Source organism: Aplidium turbinatum, chromosome 7, assembly GCF_918807975.1.
Source record: "Aplidium turbinatum chromosome 7, kaAplTurb1.1, whole genome shotgun sequence".
NCBI lineage: Eukaryota > Metazoa > Chordata > Ascidiacea > Aplousobranchia > Polyclinidae > Aplidium > Aplidium turbinatum.
This window is the reverse complement of record NC_137478.1, coordinates 2,263,386-2,287,119: the sequence shown is the minus strand read 5'-3', so window position 1 is coordinate 2,287,119 and position 23,734 is coordinate 2,263,386. Positions and strand designations below refer to the sequence as shown.

The window sequence follows — 23,734 nt, the reverse complement described above, 5'->3', positions numbered from 1 at the left end:
ACCTGCACCCTCTGCCCCCCCCTAAATCCGGGCCTGGATGTCGTAGCCTATGTGGCTTTGAAGGCTCAATCTATGATGGAAAAGACGTGGGCAAAAGGCACATTGTATGGAGGGTGGGGGACGTGGTAGTTTTAGCTTGGAACACGATCATCATACTGTAGATCCACCGCCAATGTGTGAAACCGGGCTGGAGGCTTCCAACTCTACCAAGCCTGCCTCCGTTACCCATGATATCATCGTCATTGGGCTTTGTTTGGTCCAGGTCCAAATTGAGACAAAGGCCATTCGCTTGTATGGTTGTTTAAGATGGTCATAGCTACGCGGGGGCTACGCACACACTCTTGGCCAGATCCATGTCCACTGCTGTCCAATAAGATCGAAACATGTAGCTTCAGGGGAACTAGTAGCAACGTGCCGCTGGGTAACCTATACTCTGTTCGTGGAGGCCCGCCTTACAGGATGCCTGCCCGTCAGATACTGCCCTCTTCCGCCAAAAAATTGCCGTTGGGGACTTTTACGTGTGTCTATTAGCCCTAGGAGTTGCTAGGAATGAGCCTAGTTTTCAGCCTGGGTTCACCTCTACACCACGTTGAGGCATCTCCATAAGATGGGAGCTGAACAAAGTCAGCTCCCTAGACACTCCGATTTCGTAGAGAAGTTACAATTACAACACTTGCAAATGCAACAAGGGCAATCAAAACTTTACTACACACAAAAGAAATTAAAAAAATTACAAAGTTTTTCTGAAGTTTCAGTGTCTTGGGAGAGCGGCAAAATAACTTATAGTCAGAAAGCTGAATTATTTAGTAACATGAGGTAATTGGACCCTGTCTGTTAGTAGTTTTCCAAAATTCGTGTAAAATGATAAGTAGAACCGAAAGTTTCTAGCAACACTATTTTGCTATTTTTTGCTTTGTATTATAAATGTATTGAATGTAACAAACAATAACAAGGGAAAAATCAAACACAACTATGTGAGAGCCCATTTAACAATGAGACTTTGAAAACGTGAGTCCACGAGACTTGACTGTTGTCCCACAAAGGCAGGCTTCTGTCGGAAAGGAAATTGAGGTTTTCATTGGTTTTTGTTTTCGAAGAACATCATATCCTGTGGTAAATTTAGATAAAACAAAATATAATTAACATTTAGAACAAGAATGACTTTTTGAAGGAAACTTATTTTCCAAGAATCTCAAAACTCAAAACGTTAAAGCATAAACCCAAAGTGTCGCACTAAAGTTTCTGACATTAGCCATACTAACTTAGAATTGGAGGTCACTCATATTTTATGACGTTGTGTTGAAAATGTAAAAGGCCACACCAGCCCACTCCTATAATGATAGGTTAGGTCATTATGACCTACCATATTTTCATCGCCTTAAAAGAGGACACGTTTTGCCAACAAGTAGAATTTTAAGCTTGAAAAATCTACTAGGCCCTACATCTTTTTAGCTCATTGCAGTATAGGCCTACGCAGCTAAAGTTACAAAAAAAAGAAAAGAAAACAGATTGACAGAACGTTTAACTTATTCTTTCTCATTTTTAGTGCTTCCTTAAGACAACAAATGATTTTATATTATTAAGAGTCAGCAAAAAAATGAAAAAAAATACCTAATTTTTGGACAGTTTCAGTCACAGGAATGATCTCAAAAATCTGCAAAATGTGACGAATCAGGCATGATCTCCAGGTAGCCAAGCCTTCGAATTTTTTAAATTATTGGCTAGAAATGTGGTAAAAACAGTAGGCTGTAGTCCATAGGCGTAGCCGGGGGGGGCGCTGGTTCGACTCTCGGGGTGTGCGCTTGAGCAACGCACGTTAAGGACTGCTCTCTATTCAGCGGTATCTAATGGATGAAATAATTTCTCGGCAACAAGACTTTAACAATCGGAAACTTCACTCTGTCAACCTCGGTGACCGGGCCTGCGTCAGTGATTCAAAGCCTCTACAAGTATGCGAAACTGCCAGGATTAAGCTCTTCAAGAAGCTTTCCCAGCCCGAGGATAAAGATTCAATCAATCAATCGAAAGGGGCCATGTTGGGCCTTTTGTTGAAAATATGATAAAATTTGTAGGAAATCATATCGTTTTTCAAGACATCTGGCAATTAATACCCCCAGAACTTGTTTTAGACACATAGAAAAACAACCATAAATTTTGTAAAAACGAATGAACGAAATATTTTTAAGTCACATTTCGGCTTTGCGTGAAAAGCCTGATTACTTCTCTTCAGAGCGTTCTCGACCATGACCGCAACGACCTGAACGTTTTGCTGAAGCATATAGGCTACAGAGGACCATGTGAAGTACACGGAGTACAAGAGCTGACGCCCCGTTAGCTCAGTGGTTGCGTGCCGGGCTCAAGATCAACATCATGCGCCAATTTCTTGTAGAATTTATAAATCAGCATGCTACATTGGTAGGCCTATACAAAATGCTTAGAAAACACATAGCCTACAAGCCGTCGCTGAAACGTCATCAAGCAATATAATCCCGTTGAAAATATATCAAGCACATAAGCATGAAAACTCAAACTGTCAAAAAAGAGGACATTTGAGCATTTTTTAGTGTCCTCGGAGGACAATTCATGTTTCTTGAAAAAAGAGGACAAATCCTCTTAAAAGAGGACATATGGTAGCCCTAGGTCATATGATTTTTTTGTCGGGCAATTTTGCTGAAAATAAAGCTTGTACCGGTATGCTAATTTGAAATTGCTAGGCTACATGAAGCTTTTGATGATATTGACTCACAAATTCATGCGAATCTTACTTAGAGCAACAAACAGCTTTCGCTTACAAAACTCGGTAAGTCGGAGTTATTTAGTCAAATTGTGACACATAATGCTGGGCTTCACTTTCCCCATGGGATGTCACGATGCTGGTTCCAATGAATCTCTATCCCGAGCATCATGTGATGACAGAATGGCTTTTTATGCGATGTTCACGGTGAGTAAACTTCCAACACAAAATTGACTGTCTCTACGAACGGGCACATATTTTTAGCTAGACACCCCAAGAAAACACATCAAGAAACGAATTACTAAAAACTATATCATAAGTTGCACTGAAATCAAAAAGATTGCCGGCAACTTGTTTTACGATGTGCTGATAGCCTACCGTTGATCGTACGAATTTTTACACTCGGACTAAGAAAACTTCTTTGAGAACTTAATCCTGGTAGTTTGGCATACTTGTAAAGGCTTTGAACGACTGACGCATGCCTGGTCACCAAAATTGACAAAAGAAGTTTTTAATTTTTATTGTCTGTAAATTATTTCATCTTCTCGTAGCCGCTTAATTGAAAGCTGTCCTTGAAATGCATTGCGCAAGCGCACAACCCGAGAGTTAAATCAGCGCCATTTAATCTTAAGTTTTTTCGTTAATGAAGTCAAGCGCTTAACCAACTGAACCACCGGGGGAGGGGGAGACAAAGCGAAACTTTTAGTCATTACATTTGCAAAGAAAGAAATACTCTGGATAACAAAAATAATTTAGCTTGCGTTTTGAGATCAACTTAGTATTTGAATTTTACAGATTACAACATATAAAACTGATATTTTCTGTAATTTTTATATCTTTTTAAATTGAGGCTATACTTTTATGATAAAGGTGGTCCCATACTTGATTCAAGTGTCGGGTGTGAGAAGATAAGGTTTTCATTGTACCACGCCTTCGGCGCTAAAGAGAGTAGGGTGGCCAGTTCCTTTCTCTTGGACGCCTTTCCTGCAGCAATTATGCCCACCCAATTTATTATACCCTGGGTAGAGGTGAGCAGTGTTTTCAACAACCAGATGAAGCCGGGAACTTTTATAATAGGTAACCTGGAGATCTAGATGGTTTCCAATTACCGCATAACATCAAAACTAACCCAAAAATCTGCATCTTGCGAGTGTCATTTTTCTTGTGTTTTCTACACTAGCCCAATTCCGCTGGTAAATTAAGAAATACGAGCAACTGACTGCTACCAAGCGCGATTTTAGCGAGTCAACTTCCAATTATTTTTAAAGCTCGCGTCGTATGAAGGTAAGACGTGTCACTAAGTGTCGCCATAGATGCAGACAAAGTCGCTTACAACACCGCAACATCTGATAATAGAATGCAAAGTATGATCATGTTATATATTTGCTACTGGGTTATACAGAAAGAATAGCTTAACATAAAGAAAAAACATTTTTGCAATTATCAAATGTGCAATAACAATGATCTTAAGTAGCTAATAATAAAAATATTCACAAACTATTGTAAAAATTACTGCTCAACAAATAATTTTATCAAGCTAATCAGTTGTCTTGCGCAAGCTTGCTATATGATACACCAACAATAGATGTCAACGCAATCAAATTGTACAGAAATGAAAAAGATACCTTTTGAAGAGTGTTCAAAAACAGAAAGTTCTGTCGACATTTTGTACAAACAGTGTTGTTAATAAAAAAGCATTGATGATGATTATTATTGTTAATGACACAAAGACTACTATTTTTGTTTTAAAATTTAAGCGAGATCCATCCCCCAGCACTAATGTTGAGGTCAAGAAGTTATGTAAGTTAACAAATTATTTATTTTTCAGACAAGGATTCAGCTTTAGAGTAAACGAAAGCACCGTATGAACATGTTTAACTATTCAACAAGGGGGTATTGAAAGTAAATGCACCGCGTATAACATCTTCTCAGAAACCCCAGCTTCACAACTTAAAGTTGCTGGATATACAGCAAAAGTGTTGGGCAGCCCTACTACCACTAAAGCGATGGAAATCAAATCAAATGAGGTTCTTAAACAGAGTTAATGAAAGGGATTGCTTTCGTCGCAATTTTAATTGCTTTAATTTTCCTTGATAAATGTGATTAATTAGTAAATAGTTATCATTATTATTGATGTGATTAATTTATTCAATCAAACTGTGACGCATTTTCAATGAAATAATGTAAAACAAATCATTAGAAAACTCCGGTGATTGCAGTATTGGTAGCCTACATTCAGGTTCATTTGTTTATCAAGTTTTTGAACAAACGTCGAAGTCAATCTATTTTCTCAAAATTGAACTCTATTCCACTACACAAAAAGTTAAAATAGTAAGTTTTAGATTTCTATATCAAAAATTAAATTAATGAGAAAACTTGTGTGGTACTTTGTTGAATAAAGACGTCTTCTAAAGCTAAAACAGTTAATTTATTGTTAGATGTATAATTCTGCAAGTTGTTAGTATCGTTGAGGCATCGGAGACATGGTACAAATAACATGAAGAATCAGTAATCATTCACACCATTTACTGTTTCTGACAATATAACAAAATAACCCGATGAACGCTTATCACGATTTCACAATAAAACTCTTTGAATGATGACAATGTAAAAAGACCCTCTTCATTACCAGGAAACTGTTTGAAAATTTATAATTTTAATCAAACCAAGTCTTGTGCATTAATCATCAGTTCTTTCAAATTTAAAAACAAACACGTAAAGTGCGAGAGACTGTTAGTGCCTTGTATTGTGAATGTATAAAGGGAATGAGCAAATAGAGACCAAAACTTGAGAAAACGAAACCATTTGACATCGAGACTTTTACATCATGAATCCACGAGATGTCACGCATGACTGAGTTTGAATTTATGGAAGTCGATGCTCCACAAGGAAGGCAGCACGGTTGAAGTTATTGTTGGTTTTGATTTTCGAAGAACATCATGTCCTGCACAAGTGAACAAAACATCACACATATGCTTTGGCAAGACACTTTATGACACGTTTGGAGGATGACATGAAATCAAAGTATCCGACCACTTCGTACAGTGCACGATTGGATATAACAAAATAAAAGCAAGTAGTTGTTTTTCACAGGCACGATGTTCCTATACTTCGTACGCTCCAACCATTGTGAAGGTCGAGTTAACCATGACAATGGGTTGTAGGATTGCAAGAAGATGGCTACCACGCATATTCTAGGCCCTAGGGATTTTAAAATTGCAACAAAATTCTAAACCAGGGGTGAATTTCCTCCAAGGGAATGTACTAAACACGCCCTCCTACGCCGTAGAAATGGAAAGATCACGCATATCAAGAATGTAAATCCGTTAAACAGTAAAGATGACGTACTTAATGTATTGAAGTGAACCAAACCGTGAGTAGGCCGAACGAACAGGTGTAAGCAATAATGTTACATCCCCACTAGATAGAAATCAAAGCACATATTCAGTCAGAAAGGATTTCTATGTGGTTACTGGACTGGCCCAAGGTTAAACATTCCAGTTCAGCTCAACAAGACTGCCAGTAGCAATACGGGATTTGATTGAGAAAACAGCCGAGTCCAGCATTGACCGGTTTCAGTTTACCTACACTTCCATTGCAATGGTGTCGCAAAAACGCAGCACAAATTTTATGTAGGTCTCAGACCTAAGTCTATGAAATTTCAACACAAAAATGAAAAAAAAAATTAAGGGAAAAGTTTTTTTCAAAAGGAAACGAAATCGTCAGTGATTAGACATATTATTTAGTTTGTAACCTATAGTTAGGTGTGTTACAGTTACACCATCAGTTAGTTTAAAAAGAGCTTCAGAAAACAAGAGATTGTGTAGTCATGACGTAAACTAACGAAGCATGACGTTAGAAAGGAAATGTTGGTGATGACATTCACATAAATTTAGCGCAACATAACAGCCAACGAAATAAAGTTACAGGTGACATTTAATGGAGTTAAGGTTACAATTAGATGGACAGTCTCCTATTATTAGCACGCGGTGGCCTGTTAGATCAACACCTGCAATACAAACCTGTATAGCCGATGCCAGCGTGAGTTTAACAATTCAAACGTAACTAAATTTCACCATAAAAAAGATAGTTATTTTAGTTTTTAACGGATGACTTGGAGCGTAACCTGGCAACCCAACGAAATTCGACGTCTCTTAAAGGGATACTAAAGGAAAAACCTGACTTGGCGATTTTCCACGTTCTTTGTGTTTAGCATGCTACCGTAAAACGATTTTGGTAAAGAGGTCACTTTCTTCAACCTTCAGCATTTGGCCACGGGAGTGAGGGAGCACTTAGATTTAACTAATTTGAACAAGCAAAGTGCCATTAAAGATCACATATTCGATTGCCAAACATGTTCAAATAACAAACCATCCTTGGAGTCGTTTAGAATTATGCGTAAATGTTCCACCGAATTCGACACTAAAATCCACGAGGCTTTGCTAATAAAATCATACAATCCTCGCCTCAATACACAGTTGTTTGCCTCAGGCGCTTCTTATTTACTCAACGTCTGTTCTTGATGCGTCATATGATGCGTCTTTGCCTCGGGTAATTTAAACGCCATGTGATGTGCCTTTCTCCTATGCTCTGCAGTTTCATTTTGCATTTCGTTTTTCAATTTCAGTGTTTAGATCAGTTATTAAATTTCATTGTAAATAAGCTATGATAAGCAGTTATTTTTTTTTTGTTACTTGAAAAGGGCTAACGCGTGTATGGCCGAAAACGTTTGTAGCTTATAGTTTATGTTCAATGTTAATGGATTATGTTAAATGCCGCGTGGTTGCTTGGTTGTATATGTCCACCATAAAACGATTTTTAATAAAATTTTGCCCCATTGCGGTCTGATCAGCATTCCACGCGTGCTTTTGTCAGAGCTTTCAAAACGGGAATGGGCGTGAGCAGCGAAGCGTGCGACTGTACAGTTACGTCACTATAGATTAGCAATCAGCTGATCGCGCAAAAGTTGTTACTGCCGGCGATTTAACTGTAGGCTGTGTAATGTATGTGTGTACATCAAAACATCAGATTTCAACATCAAAACATCACACAGTTTGCTCAAAACATTAGATCTGATGTTAAAACATCAGATGTGGTAACGTGGCTTTTGTTATTGCTGTCGATAGTGACGTATTCTCGAGCAGTTTTCCACTTTTTGGTCATTTTGAAAAAAATGAAAAATAAATGAAACATTGGACTTTGGGCCTTGCCAGTGCCATTGAAAACAAATTTTAATCGGTAATGTTTTTTGAAAACATTACCTTGTGTATTGTTTTCAAATTCTTGTATTCTTGAATGTTCTTGAATGTTCAGTTTACGCATTTTAGTGCTTAATTCCCGTTTGAAAATTTCATTTAATAGGCCTTTAAGTCAACAGTTTTTGTTTACACCATCCCACACCACAACATTTCTCTGGCTCCAGTAGTGTGCGAGATAATGTGCTTGGCCGTGGCAGCAGCAAAGAGAGAATGAACCGGGAGCAACCAAAAGGCACAAACAGACCAAAATATAATTTAACATACAATGTACAATTCCGCGTTCACGTGATCCAGTGGATAATGGTTTTGGACAAGAACTCAGATTTTTTTATATATTCTGCAGACATTGAATCAATGTAAAAACGACTGATTTGCTGTCTGGGAATTTGCACTGAACAAACCCATTGTTTCTTGCCAGTCGCAGTGCTGACAAAAAATGGGCAATTCTAATCCAGTTTCGAAACTCCATTAGTTTATCAGACAAATGTGACCTTGGTAATAATTGTAGGCCTGGGTTCAACTCCGGGTCGGGTCATATACAAGTTACTTTAAAAGTGATGATGATGATACTAATCCTCCAACCATTAGGCTACGCTCTGCCATGGTTGAAAATTTGTGATAGCTAAGAAAGTCAATCGAGTTCAAACCGCTTAGTCAAACTCGTATATTTGCAGGAGTTAGTTACTTACGATCAAGAAGGTTGCCCCAAGCAGTACGGCCTTCATCTTAACATCCAGGTCCTTGGGAACTGAAATAAAAATAAAGTCGAAGTTATATTACATTCCATTGAAGAGCTGTTTTGTATAGAATGAAAACAAAAACTTTGCGACATGACATCATGCCATCACATGATCTTGTTTCGTCACGTGGTATATACGTACACAGGAACATATTACGTTTGTATCTAGAGTGTCTTGACTGGATTGCACGTCCTACAAAAATACTTTACTGTAAAGTTTACACTTTGTATATAGATATTATCCTACTTTCGGAAGTTACAAGTTAAGGAGTAACGGTTGATTTTCCACACTTCCTCCATTTGCAGGTCATCAAGCATTCCAACACTTTACAACTAGACCACCTAACACGGAACCGAAAGACAGTTCCCTAGTCATGTGCAATGACTAGTCGCAATGAAAGCTCGTGACAAACCGATACTACCACAGCAAACTAGCAGCATCAGGCTAAAACAGGTCGATTGTATCTACATTTGTAACATAAACAATAAAAGAATTAGCCTACTCACAGCTGACGGAGAAGTTGGTCGCGTCCGTAAACATTTCCTTGACCAGCCCCGACCACTGCTTGGATATCCGGCCAACTGGGGCTTGGGTCGTGTCGGTGGAGGTAAAGATCTCAAAAGGAAAGTCACAAGTGCAACAGATGCCATGGCAGATGCAGCATGGCCCCATGATGTGGAATATTCTCTGTCCATTCGCATCCAGAATGTCATAATGTGGCTTCCAGCATGATTGCCTGAATATTAACAATGAATAATTAAGTACAGTAGTAGTAGCTCAACTTTAATCCGATGACGTTCCTGTTACCAAGAGAGGCCAGATCCACCTCCACAACTAGTAGAGGGAGCTGGAACAAGTGTTCACAATTACTAAAAATGGTAAAAGTAATCCACCCACAGTAACTGAATCTCAAGAATGAGATGAGGTCATCATTATACTGAGCATATGGCACAAACTAAAGTAGGGTGACCAGTTTCATCTCTCGGCGGCTTTTCTTTCAATAACTCAATCTGTTTTTCCCTGGGTAGAAATAAGTGGTGTTTTGAATAGCAAACGTAGCTGGTAGTCGAACTGCTTGTGTAAAGTTACAAGCCAAATGCTACAATCACATGGTTCACACTCCGAAACATTAAGCAAAACATCATAACGGTTGTACATAACGGTTGTACGTTCATAACGGTTGACGCAAGACAATAAATCAAGTTGGCCTCGTTTTTCAGCGCAATAGAAAATATGAAACATCATTGAAAAAAATTACGCAAGCAAGATTTGTGGTCTAGGGGTTTGCCTGTATGATATTTAAAAGTACGCAAGCAAAGCAACATGTCAAAAATCTAATCCTAATTGAAGCTATTGCCCTAGCAGAATTTGCTTTGTTTTCTAGCCATGTTCGATGTCTAGCGTCGCCATTGTGAATGTTATGTGACGTTGAAACGATGCATAAAATTCTGTCATTTGAATTCACATTTTTAGAAAGCTCATTGGCGTCCAAAACTGCTTTGCTGGCAAGTAGGCGGCGTCGCATGATAGTCTTACAATGAGGACTGCATTATATGTCAGTAAGTGGTGTACATGCCTACAAAAGTATCTCTTCTTCGTTTAGTGCTTGTTGACTCTGAGTAAAGTGCAGTATTTTGTTGCCTTGGCAACACATGCGTGCAAGGCATTCAGCGACAAAATTTGTACAAAACTATTTTTGTGCAAAGATATCCACTGAAAGTGAAGCCTCACGTCGAACCAGTCACAGTCGAGGAATGATCGACAAGAAATGTGGGCAATGCCACATTACGATCCCTACGCTTGCACACAAGACGGCAACTCACTCAACATGCCCTACAAACTAAGTTCACGTCAACGCTTTAAAAGTAGCTATGGACAGAGTGTGTAAAGAGTGTAGACAATGAACGGATCACATACCCAAATTTGGTATAATGCAGTAAGTAATGCGCAATAATGCAACCATTGTACAAACAGAATGAGGATGTCCTGAAGGCAGGAAGAAAACTTTTTGTTTATATTTGAATCTACTTTAATGTCCAACCCACGCCAGATCACGAAAAGCCTTTTCTCGTATAAATCAAAATATATCTGCGTGTAGGGGTCGATTGTAAACACCAGGGACAGGCGTTTGTTGAGGATTTCATCATTCTTGCCCCAATTTTATCCTCACGATGCTAACAACCATTTATTTTAATTGATGGCAATATTATATTTACATGCGCAGGTGAGTCAGCGCAGCAGATGAGGCGCTGGCTTTCTAATAATGCAAACCTGGTTCGACACTCAGCTAAGTTGGTTGTTGATAAACGCCGTTCATCTCTACCCAAGATGTAACCACCCTAGTCTTGCAAGCGCCGAAGGCCCAGTATGGTGAGAACCTTATCCTCTCATTTCCCAAAGCTCAGTAACTAAATATTTATATTAAAGTTACACTGAAGCAAATAATGAGACCAGTACTGCAGTATCTCATCTATAGCCTACCGCACTATAAAGAAAACATGCAAAAACTCACGATTGTCTGATTTGTCCAATAACTGTCCCGACGGGCGATTCCACGTCTATTGTGAAGGCACATCCGTCGCTATTGGCACACCAACAACATCCGGCACAGCATTTGAAGGGCCTGGTTAGCCGGATTACTTCCTGGAAAGGTTGTGACCAACTTAATGCTTTTTCTTACAAACTCTAATTTTCCAAAATTACAAAAAATCACAATAAATTTTTTTCATTTCCAATTTGCTTTAGAACAGTTTGCGAGATGCTTGCGCACTGTGATAATGCTTGTGTTTTTTGCAAGTTAGTTATTCTCAAAATATGGATGTGACATAGGGTAGTTCGGGGCAAAACAAGTCGTCGGGTAAAACCGTTCAGTTTGATTTTAATCAAGCATAACTTTTTTTTCTGGAACTAATACACTCAAAAAAATGCTTTAATAGCGCACTTAGTGGTTCCTTTGTGATGTGACAACAGCAACTGCTGTGCAGTTTTTGCTTGCTGTCTTGGTCTAGGCTGCGAAACGTAAGTTGGTGTAAAATTTTACCTTCATATTTTGGACTAACTTTTTTTTTGTGGTTTAGACTAAACAGAGCATTACACTATGAAAATTGTTAATTGAACTAAGACTTTCTAGTTTAAACGCAAGTACAATTATTGTACTTTGTCTCAAAACTACTCATCTTGTAGTTCTTCCTTGGAAATTAGTTTTAATAGGTATTTATTTTTGTTCAGTCATAGCTATTTTGATTGGGGCAATACAAGTCAGTCATGAAGTGCTGTGGCAAACTTTTGCCTCAATTGGTGAAAATACTAAATTCTTTAACCAAACTGTCATTGTAGGCTTACCTGGTTCATAGGGTATTATATTTGCCTATTACATCAAAAGTCAGCTTATCCTAGTGTGAGAGTGAGTTAAGATTTACAAAATTTTGTGTCATGCAACATACCCTTGTAGGGCCATTCCGTGTTAATTCACACAGTTAAAAAATGCAACCTCTCGATTTTCTTTAAATTTTACACACCTTTTTACTATCCTAGATGATGAACACCTGCAAAATTTGAGTGAATTTTATTGATAAACACCAGAGTTATGAAGCATTTAGTTTGTGGGGGGTCTGCCAAGGGGGCACGATTTTTTTGATTTTTGGCCATGTTTGAGGCCCTATTACTGCTAAACCAAATTAGGTAACAACCCAAATTTTTTACAGGTGATAGTACTTCTGCCGTATATTGAAAAAACAACATCGTTCACATTGTCACTCTAAATACAGGGCTTTCCGATTGGGGGTGCGAGTAGCTGTTACTGGGGGTGCGAGAATTCACGGATGAAGAAGAGCCATACCGTATATAGAGATGGATTTTGTTTAACGAGGGAGGTGGTGATTATCTCTCAGAGCATTCTATGTAGGCCCATACAGCATAATGCACAACAACAAGAAAATACCACCCGACAAGCTGCTGATAACAAAAAGGCTGTGGTCCGAACGTCACGTGATTGGTGGCGGATAATACGATATATCAAGGCAGAAATCAGTCAGAACTTGGAAAGCCTGATAGAGTCATTTGACGGATATTTCTCCCCAGGAGATCTGGAAGAACCGGAAATTTGGATCATCAACCCCTTTGCCTTCAAATTAGAGAAGATGGGAGATGAGGATGAACATAAGGAACATCTGATAGATATGCAAGTATGCCAATCGACAAAGCTGCTTTATGGGTCCAGCTCACTCGAAACTTTCTGGTGCAGCGTTCAAAGTGGTATCCAACTACGGCTAAGAAAGCATTGCAAGTTTTGGTTCCATTTGCTACCACTTGGCTGTGGGAATCGGGATTTTCGTCTCTACTTTACATGAAGAATAAATACCGCAACGCCCTGGACCCCGAAAATGATCTGTGTATTGCATTGTCCCACAAGGTTCCACGTTTCGAACAGATAATTGCAAAAAAGAGACAGGAGAAAAGTCAAAGATCTTGATTAACGCCATTATGTTCCCAGTCTGTGTTATTTCTTTATTTATTCGCTTTTGTATTTTGTGTGATTGCGTTGTTGAAGGCTGCCCTTTTTCCTATTCATTAGCCATATAAAGGCCGTTGAGCTGCTTTTCTGCGTTGTTTTCGTACGTATTTTGAATTTTTTTCTCAGAACCATTCCGCTTCAAACAGGGGGTGCGAGATTAGCTTCATCAATCCCATGGGGTGTGGGGTGATAAACGAATCGGGAAGCCCTGCTCTAAAAGGTCATAGACATCCAAAGTGGGCCGTTTCCAGCTCTTGGCTAAAATTTTTCAAAATTTTAAAACCTCACCAAGAACCCATTTTTGATTGGTTTTGGCTGAAATTTGGTATAAATGTTGTTTGCAAGATTCTCTATGAACTGAGAAAATATCAGTACAAAATATTGAAGGGTTCGGGAGGTAGGCTATTTAATGGGTCGAAATGAAAAAAAAAGGAAAAAGTGGGGTCCTTTTAATATCTTGGTTACCTATGACCCTAGTGAAACATTGCACTGAAATTTTGTCCACTTATTCACTAAGATATAGTAAGTTTACCATGCAAAATTGATCAGTGGTTCTTAATGTTTTCTTATAGAAAGTGTGCGTCAAAATTTGGACAAAAACGCAAAAAATCACAAATAAAAGATTTAAAAAAAATGTAACAATATTGAACTATACTAGAAAACATTTAAAGTGTATTTTTAATTGCGTTTCTATCAATTGTTCACAAAGCAATTGTTCTAACATTTGACAACTGTAATGTACCATGTGGACCTCATCGTCAGTGAACACAAAAATGGCAAATTTTGTCATAATCTTCCTTGCTCAGTTTGTTTTGTCGTCCAGAAGAACCATGAATACTCGGCACAGCAATTGAACAAATAATGTCATAAAATGGAATCCAGCATGTTTGCTGATGTCTGTTCTGAACAAATGTGCTGCAGTAGAATGCTTTGTATGTGTAACTGCACTTGTATGTGTAAATATAATCTTTCCTTCATAAAAAAAAACACTGATCTGTTTTACCCTTACTTAGGGGTAAAACCAGTCATTTGACTCTGTCGTAAAAATGATGTTGTATCATAACTTAAAAATAAGTTTCACTTTATTTTTGCTATCTTTTTTAAGGAAACCTTAATATGAATGTTTAACACTAAAAATTGAGACCTTTTTAACTTTATGTGAAGATATACACAATAATACCAAAATGTGACTAGTCTTGCCCCGAGCTACCCTTACAAATGCAGTCAGATATAGCCAACGGAGTGCAATTTTTTACGATTAGACTACCCAACTAGCTCCATAAAGACCGCATAGTAACTTGGAAATGGCAGTGTGAGCTTTCACATTATAAACAAGTATGACGGATCCTGATATATTTGACAAACGTGTTGTCCGCTTTACATTATTGTAAAAGTGTGGAATACTGTGAAATACACACCGGTTAGGCAGTGCGCATACGAAAAGGCACACCGCATGGTTTCAACTATAGACACTTAAGTGTGTCAATGCCTTTCGCTATTACTTCAAAACATCTCGCGCAAAACACAAACCAGGGATGGATCCAGCCTCTAATTTTTGGGGGGGTGCTGCTGAAATCTATTTTCATTCAAGGAAGTCCATCAGTGTGGCACTGTCAAAATGTGTCTCTGCTGTATTTGGCATACTGATAATCATACATGTTGTTAATATTAGAGATGTTTTTGTTTAATATTAATAAAGACCTGAAAACGGAAAAGTGTGCATGAAAAATCAAGTCTTAAACACAAGCATGAATAAAACCCACCCAAGTTATTATTTTAGTACAGCACACGGATTTTAGATTTAATGGGATATTCTTGAAATGAATACAATTAGGGAATCACCATGAAATATAGAAATGATAGAGTGTGTCAAAACATAACAACGCATTGCGAATTTTTTTGCCCTATTGAATAGGCACATTTTGTCCTATAACAGAGAAGTCTTTGATAACAAGATACATTAATAATTATCTAAGATGCATCCTTATCACATGACGATCGTGAAGGTGTTGTTACCAAAAACTTTCATAACAAGATGCATTAGAAATAACCTTATTGCATGACGGCCATAAATGGTGTTGTTATCAAAGACGATAAAGTAATTAGAGTTTAAACAATAAATGGAACACTTTCCAGTAATTGTTGTAACATGTGCCTAAAATTCAAAGCATTTAGGCGCCTTAACTTTTGAATAGGTGCATTGTGCTGCAACTACTGCAACCAAGGTTCTGACACACTGGACACGAAGCATGCTTTTTATAGCCTTTGTAGGCAAAACAATACTCTTACAATGAATGGCACTCTGCGAGTTTTCTGTGCAGAAAATGAGCTGATGATTGTGTCTAAATCAAGTGATTTTGTTATATCAGCCTCAAAAGACAACAATGTCAAGTCTGATGTTCTTTCATCACTTAATAGGGTACGCATTCTACTTTTGATGCGATTCATGCAACTGAATGATCTCTCAGCTTCTGCAGAAGATACAGCAATGGTATTTCTTAGCTGCATCAACCTCATTATGCAAGGACTAGAGACATTGTTTATATCTGCAAGGCCGCTACCGCTGTTGAACTTTAGCATTTCCATTTCTACCTCGGTTTCACAGAAATTCAATGCTTCACCAAACCTATCTATTAATGGCTTGACACCTTCAAACGACATGTAATGATCACTACGAGGATCCAATGCATTTAAGCCTTCAAGAAGTTTCATATTGTCAGTGGAGTAACGTTCATCAAAAAAATTTCCAACAGCTTGAGCAACCTTCTTCAATGTATCTTGAACTTGGACATGCATTTGGACATTTCCATCACCTTCAAATAACTCGTCGCTTTGTGAACGAGTTTGACACAAAGCACTGTTTGTATTCAAAGGGATGGCACAATCTTCACATGTCTTCTTGATAGAATCCACAAGGGAGGATACAAAACTTGGGTTTTCCTCTAAGCATGTTAATGCTTTCCTTGTAGATCTGATCTCTGCACAAGCCTGGTGCCAGTTGATAAAACGTTCCTGAAGCAATTTTGATAATGTTTGTAGCAGTGCAATCACCTTATAAAACACTAGAAGATCTTTAACAAATGCTGAGTTAGCCATCTTGTGGTAAATACCTACACACACAATACCTTGATTGTCAGTGTCATTACTCCGTTCAGCGAGTGTCATCAGTATACTTTGATATCTGTCAACAACAGTTCGGGTCAATTCAAACAATGAACTCCATCTGACTTCAATATAACCTGGAACTTTTCGAACTTTCTCGTTGCGTTCTTTTTGTAGCTTTTCAAAGGTGTCTGCAGTTTTTAAGGCATTGAAACAAGAATGTAATTGCTTTATAACTCCAAGAGTAGAGGGCAGAACTTGAGAAACAACTTGACCAACAATAAGATTCAAACGATGTGCAGTGCAATGGATATTCACAATCCAGCCATAAACTTTCCGTAAACGAGTTGCAACACCACTGTGAACTCCAAATAGAACACTGGCTCCATCTGTTGTCAAGCCCAAAAAAACAGAGTCTGCACTAAGAGCAGAAAGGAGGGGCAGTATCTTTTCAGCAATAGCAGCAGCTGAAAAGTTTTCTGACAACCGAACAAGGCCAATGAAACGTTCTTTTGCAGTTGAGCCTACGGAATAACGAACACACAAAGACAACTGTTCGTGGCCAGCTTTGTCCTTACATTCGTCAATAACAAGAAAGAACATTCCAGCTTCAGCAATACGTTTACCAATCTGGGTCCTAACTTCATCAGCCATAGCTTCTACAAACTCATTGAAAATCGTCTTACTCCAGTAGTCTTGATGGATTGAATATTGTTTCATGATGCTGTTTCTCAAATCTTCAAAAACCGGGTTTGTTTCACACGTGATCTTCAATAACTCCACGAAATTTCCTTGATTCAAGGCATCTTCATCATGCTCATGTAAGTGTCTGTAAGGAATTTCTTGCAAAACAAAGTATTGAATATACTGAAGGATAATTCTGAAATATTTTCTGTTGGTTTCAATGAGCTGTGCCCTGTGAGGTACCAACCTATCAGCAATGGTGACTGTATTGCAGTGATAGTTGTTCCATAGTATCTCAGCTTGTAAATGATGAGCACTTCGGGCATGTTTATCCAGACCTTTCCGTTGATCACCTACTGCTTTGCTCCAATTTCTGAATCCTTCTTTCGTAAATGCCAGCTCTTGGTGCCCTGACGCATGTGTGCTGAAATGAATGCAACAATGGCAATACGCTTTATCATTGGAAATGCTATAGATTACCCATTTGTGTTTTTGATACCAAGTTTTCTGGAATGATTTGCAGTATCTAGGGTTTGTGATGTTCGCATCTCGGGGATATACAGGAAGAATTGGTTGAGCTGGTCCAGATTTTTTGCTGCCAATATCATTGGGTAAATAAGTTTGTGATGAATGAGCTGTATTGCTTGAACATTCATTTGTGTTTAAAGAAGATGAGTCCGGTTGAGATGAGTTGTTGTTATTAAAAGATGATCTATTGTTGCTATCAGATTCCGGAACTGGATCGGAATTTGGTGCATGAAGCCGGGGCCGCTTTCGGAAATATGACAAAATATTGGTTGCAGGCATACTTACGCTACATATACTGATTACTGATCTTAATTTTCTACAAAACCCTAACTTATAAATATTTTTCAAGTGAATCAAAATCTGAAAACCAAATAAATATCATGATTTAAAGTTGTTATAGAAAAAAAAGATTAATATTCCTAAAATAACAATACATTCAATAGTGACAATCACACAATTGACACCTCCCCCACTCCCGCGGCATTTTGAATTTTTTTTGGGGGGGTGGCCACCCCCCCACACCCCCCTCCTGGATCCATCCTTGACACAAACAAAATAAAATGCATTGATATGCTTTGTTTATTTATAAACAGGTGTTGATTAGTGAATACGTGTTGTAAACAACTCGGAGACATAGAAATATCGTTCGGTAAATACCACGCAAGAGGATCCAAAACTTTTGTAGCAGCAGTGGTGTTTGCTGCTATTTATAACAAACTTTATAAACCACTGTACGGTCCCGTGAATCGTATGATGTACGCCCCTGGTTTTCATTACTAAATCTTTTAATGGCAATTAAGCGTTTATACTTTGCCATAAAAATCGTCATGAATTGAGATTTCTTTTGTGCCTTAAAACGCTTCAGCACAAAGCTTTGACAATGCAACCCTAAAAAGTTCACATGAAGCATTATTGCTTCGATTTAGCGTCACTTAATGCAAAAGGCGATGCAAAGAGCAAGTTTGTTCCGCAGAGTTCTAAGTTCAAGCTGAAGGTTTCACTTTTATGTTTATCCAGCTTTTATGTTAATCCTTTATCCTGCCAACACGTCACCAAAAACAAATTTGATGAAATGTTGCAGTGCTGTAACCCAGACAACAAAATCAGACATTTTTACATTGATTCAACGTCTGTAGACGTTGAATCAATGAAAAGTGACGGATTTCGTCGTTTGCGAACTGCCTAATGAAATTCAATCAAAGTTTTATTGTCAAACGAGTAGCATACCCTTTGAGAATTGTCAACAATATGCATCTGAAATCCACGAGCCTGTCCGCACATCAACCTCATGCACAGGTCAGATTCTGCAACGAACAAAGCAAGAATAAATTTGTTTCATCGTTGCTACGATTTATTTGACGGAAAGCCCAATCAAAACCAAATGCTTTCTGAAGGACATCGTTTGTTCTGGTTTTCTAACTTGTGATGTTTTACAAAAGCTTTATGCTACTGAAGTTGATATGGCTTTGAATAATCAAAAAGGCTGGGTTACCATACTTCAGTATCAAATTACTTTGATATTTATAACCACGATGAGATTTTTTCTGTAATCTAAAGTCTTAACAATTGATAGAGAGGTAAACTATGTAATGTATCCTTTCTTCATATATATTCGCATCTGGTGACACATGGCAGCAACAATTTTTGTGATAAGTCTTGATGAGCTTACTATTGTTCTCTCTGATTTCACATTTTTAGAAGGCTCATTGGCGTCCAAAACTGCTTTGCTGGCAAGTAGGCGGCGTCACATGACAGTCTTACAATGAGGACTGCATCATATGCCAGTAAGTGGTGTACACTGTACATGCCTACAAAAGTATCACTTCTTCGTTTAGTGCTTGTTGACTCATTTAGTTTTTAAGGGAGTTGACTGTGTTGTTATTGCCATGTTGCAAACCTACCTTCAAAGGCAAAATAGCATTGTTGCCCGACGCTGTTTTTGATGGCGTACTTGTTCTTTGTTTCAATGTTTGTAAATGCTGAAAATAAAAAAAGTAAATTAAAAAAGAGGTCGGTTTGCGACACTTTTTAACCTTGAATGGGCGTAAAGTCCACAAGGGATCCACGTAAAGCCCACCAAAGGTCCTTCTTTAACAGAGACCATAAATAATGTCTCCTTCTCTTCAAATTAACACGTACTTTATCATAAAGGGTAGACGTTATTATCTTAAAATTGATTCAAATATTTTTTCACAATAAAAAAGTACTTGATAAAAAATAATTGCAACAAATTTTTAGAAAGCACGAGAAAATATTCGTTTCAATTTACATGCTGCCACGAAATCTTAATGTATTCTATTTTGAAAAAAATTAAAACAACTAAAGTTGACTTGTTGAAGAGTAAATAATTGCATGACACAACTCTGTATAAATAACGCACTTCACAAATGTTGCAAAGCGTCAGCACCATCTGAAAGTGTACCACGGTGAGATATACCAAGAGAATACCGATAAAACTTTTTATAGCCTACACCTGGTGTCGGTATGGTCAACAAAGACGATGTGCCTAGATTTTGAGCCCGAAGGTATTAAAAAATTGGAATAAGCGATACCTGTTGTGGTTACAGTAAAAATGACACTTGACTATTTTCCTAACAACAGTACTGGAAACTTAAAAACCCGCGGAGAATGGAGACGTCTTGTCACATTTAGTTAATCTGGAAACACAACAACTTTGTTTCGTCGGGTTGTTGTTCTGTGATCTGTTGTTTGCTCAGGCAAATGTTCTTTTAATAAAATATTTTAATAACTTTTACAATTTGAACCAACAGTCAGCGAGGAGGCATTGTCCTGGGATTTTACAATAGTTACAATGAAACTGTTTGACGTTAAAACAACCAGATACGACGTTTCATCTATTAAATAAACACAAGATATTGGGAGTTTAATAGAGTAGGTTGCTGCCTTCAACGGAATTTCACTGACTGAGTTCCTGAAAATGAAAAACCAACCAGGCTATTTCACAGCGATATTTTGTGGTTAACAAATAAAATGTTTTCATAACACCATGGCATTAGCAGGCTACATGAAAAGGTCTTTTAAATATGTCACATCTTGTTCAATTATTCCCTTTAATCTTAACGGATACAAACAGTATCGTTTCTTTAATCGCCAATACAAGACAACAAATCGCATTTACAAGTGAAGTATAAGTTTGGAGGATACAAGTAATTTTGCTTCGTTGGCATGAAAGTGTTTGAATGAAATAAAATTATTCAAACAATAAAGAAACCAAATAAACAAGCAAAATTTCTAGTAGTTTCGATTTGTGAAAGTATGTAAGAGACTTGTATCTTACCTTCAAACAACTCTACTTGTTGGTGCACAAGTAATTGGTCAAGTTGGGTCAGATACTCCAAGCCAGGAGGGCAACCGGGCAAGGCTGCTGGCATAGCCATCCATTGCTGTGGTTGTACACCAACTCCTTGTGGTTGAGGCGGTTGCTGGAAGCCGGCCTACAAATCGTAAATTTATGAAAACTTGATGTATATTTAATAAAAATAAATAAAAAACCCAGAATGTGGATACTAAACTCATGTTCAGCAAATGTTTTTGTTTTCATCTTTAGGGCTATATATGGGCTACATTTTGGGTTCTTTATTTTTTGATTAGAATCACCAGGCGTTCTAACCGTTTCTAAAAATCTTCGAGACTTCTCCAAGGTAAAAATGTTGGGTGTTTATAGGCCGGAACGATTCGAAAGAACGCCATTCTCAACCGTTCCGGCTTACTTTCAACACTGTTCCTAAACGAAAGCTTTGCAGCAACAACTTTTGCAAAGCTTTTGCAGTTTTATACAACTGTTGCTTTCGGCCACAGGCGATAAGAGAATGATTTTGACCCAGGACCATGCACAATTCTAAGGAATTTTTATCCAGGTACATAATGCCATATGGCATGAAAACTATGAAATTGCAAACTTAAGCAAAATCGGATTTTTAGGTTACATCGCTTTTGGTTTTGCTTGCTATGTATCACAGTTTCATTTAGGCTATTGTGCAAAATCCAATTGTTTTTGTGAAATTGAGGAGAGACAATAACGAAAAATATTAACAAACACTTAAAAAGAAAATTCTGAAGCCAGTCAAAGCACTAGATTGGTATAATTAAAACTGCTTTTGATGTGATGTCACATCAAGAACAATTCTGAAAAACACAAGGAGAACAATAGATTAGTTGTCAAGAAACCGACGTCATGTCAATGTAGGCCGAGTGGCCGACATTGTATATTATCTTAGCAGGAAAGAGGAAATTAACTTTCTCAAAATTTGCGTTGAACGAAAGACACCAATAAAAATATAAAAATCTGCCTTGAGGAAAAACCTGTTACAAACATCATCGAAGAGGCAATTTTGTCCCAAAAGGAAGCATTTCCTCTGAAAATGTAAGCTGGATTCAAACGCACTATGGAAAAAAACACACAATGTTTTGATCAAGTTCTTGGGCTTCTTGAATAGGTTTTTTGCCGGATCCAAAAGTGCTCCTTGAACCTCATGTCATAAAACACTTCACCGTAAATAGTTCCACGTTCGATTACTTTCAGAAATTTAAATTTATTTGTAGTTGTACAGCAGCTTACTAACAATCAGTTTTTGCTTAAAAAGTGTATCTTCCTAGTGGGTGGGTGATGAGTCCGACGCAGATGGGTAAAAAAAAGTACTTTTGCTATTTACGCAACGTTTGCTCAAAACAACACTTGCATTTAAAAAACATACAGCTGATTGGAAAGCAATACCCATAACTGCCAGGTTGTTGGTGCAAGTCCTGCAACAGTGATTTAAGGGCAATTATAAATTAGTTATTTTACAAATATAGATGGAGCGATCTGTTTCACCCTGATGCTGCGAGTTTGCTGTGGTAATAGCGGTTTGCTACGAACTTTCGGAATCGGAACACAGTTCCCCAGTCATTGCACATGAGAAATCCACAGCTTTAGGTTAAAAAAAATCGTTCCATCCACGCTTGTGAAATAAGTAAAGATCATGCTGTTAAGCGAAACTCAATCTATTATTTAAAGCATGAAACTTGACTTACTAGTTTCAGCGGCTTTCAAATTCTCAGTTGCGTTTTAGACTACAATGGAAGTAAGTCTACTTTTCTGCTGTTTCGTATCAGTAAATTACATAAAATCTACTGCACGGCATCAGCAAATGATGAAAATCTATCGCTGAACTTGCAGAAATGAAAATGTACTTACAGGCTGTTGTCCTGGAAAAGAGGCATTTTGTTTTTCCATTTTCTTGGTTTCGCCGTAAACTTGCAAAACTAACAAGAAATGTCTACTAACACTGCTTCTGTCTAATAATGCAGGTTGTCTATTTGCGTACAATAAATCCTGTATGATCACAATAGATTTGTTACGTCATAGTCGGTACTTCCGATTTATGAAAAGAACATTAATCTTCAGCTGATGATAATAGCAATCGCCTATTTAGTCAAAGGTTGCTGATGCTGAGCCAAGAGCATTAAAAATATCGAAATCGTATATTAAAAAGTATATTTTTGGACACAAAAAAAAAAGAAATAATCAAAGAGTTGTGGTTTAAACTTTGGCAAAGCAATGCGTTATTCCAAAAATTTCATATTACTTTAATCTACATTGAACAAAGCAGCTTTTTACAGAATGGAATATGAATAAGCCTTAATAGCAATTCAAATCATTTCAATAACTACACTGCACACCCTCACAATAAGTTTATGTATAAGATTACTCTGCCGTAGGCTACATAACTCATCTAGAAAGAGTCAAAAGGATAGCAATATAGAAAACCCTTTTGTCAGCAGGCTTTTTCAAAAAAGCAGTCACTATTGTTGTAAGGCTACCGCACCTACCCTAGCCAGCCAGCAGCTGGAATCACACTTTACCACTCAAGCGTACAGGCTAGCTTGTGCCTTGCGTGGTAGTATTTCGCTATTCTGTTTTTTGTTGTTGAGACGGAAACGTTGCTGCAACGTAATATTACATCGAACGTTTACACGTCATTTCCTTTTCTTGAATACGAATTCAACCGGAGATGAAATGAAGTGCTCTGTGGTGTCAAAAGGCTTTGTTGTTGCTCGTCAATTGTGAAAAGACAGTTCACAAGCTTTGGATTTAAATTCAATTGACAACACTTCCTTAACTTTCGATTTGCAAGCGCAAACGATAAGCTGAAGAAATTTCGAACAAGGAGAA

At 37.8% G+C, this 23,734-nt stretch overlaps 1 protein-coding gene across 2 annotated transcripts; it reads right to left on the bottom strand.

The window, feature by feature from the left end:
* Positions 1 to 903: 903 nt before the first annotated feature.
* LOC145774205 (phospholipid scramblase 1-like) lies at positions 904 to 22,890 on the bottom strand. 2 transcript variants are annotated; one of them, XM_082585383.1, is made up of 8 exons: positions 22,757 to 22,890; positions 20,858 to 21,014; positions 19,461 to 19,538; positions 18,787 to 18,863; positions 11,245 to 11,375; positions 9,239 to 9,468; positions 8,682 to 8,740; positions 904 to 1,108 (listed from the first exon to the last, which is right to left on the bottom strand). In XM_082585383.1, exons 1-8 carry the CDS (start codon positions 22,793 to 22,795, stop codon positions 1,076 to 1,078), a joined length of 804 nt encoding a protein of 267 aa, XP_082441509.1. In that variant the 5' UTR covers positions 22,796 to 22,890; the 3' UTR covers positions 904 to 1,075. The 2 variants fall into 2 exon arrangements, with proteins under 2 accessions (XP_082441509.1, XP_082441508.1); XM_082585382.1 differs by lacking the exon at positions 904 to 1,108 and adding an exon at positions 4,100 to 5,678.
* Positions 22,891 to 23,734: the final 844 nt, after the last annotated feature.

Bases quoted from the DNA above. Each gene is read 5' to 3' on its own strand.
- LOC145774205 (XM_082585382.1), bottom strand. From the start codon at position 22,795: ATGGAAAAACAAAATGCCTCTTTTCCAGGACAACAGCCT. The intron at 21,015-22,756 runs GTAAGTACATTT...TACGATTTGTAG, and splicing joins CTTTTCCAGGACAACAGCCT to GCCGGCTTCCAGCAACCGCC. The intron at 19,539-20,857 runs GTAAGATACAAG...TTTTATTTTCAG, and splicing joins ACAAGTAGAGTTGTTTGAAG to CATTTACAAACATTGAAACA.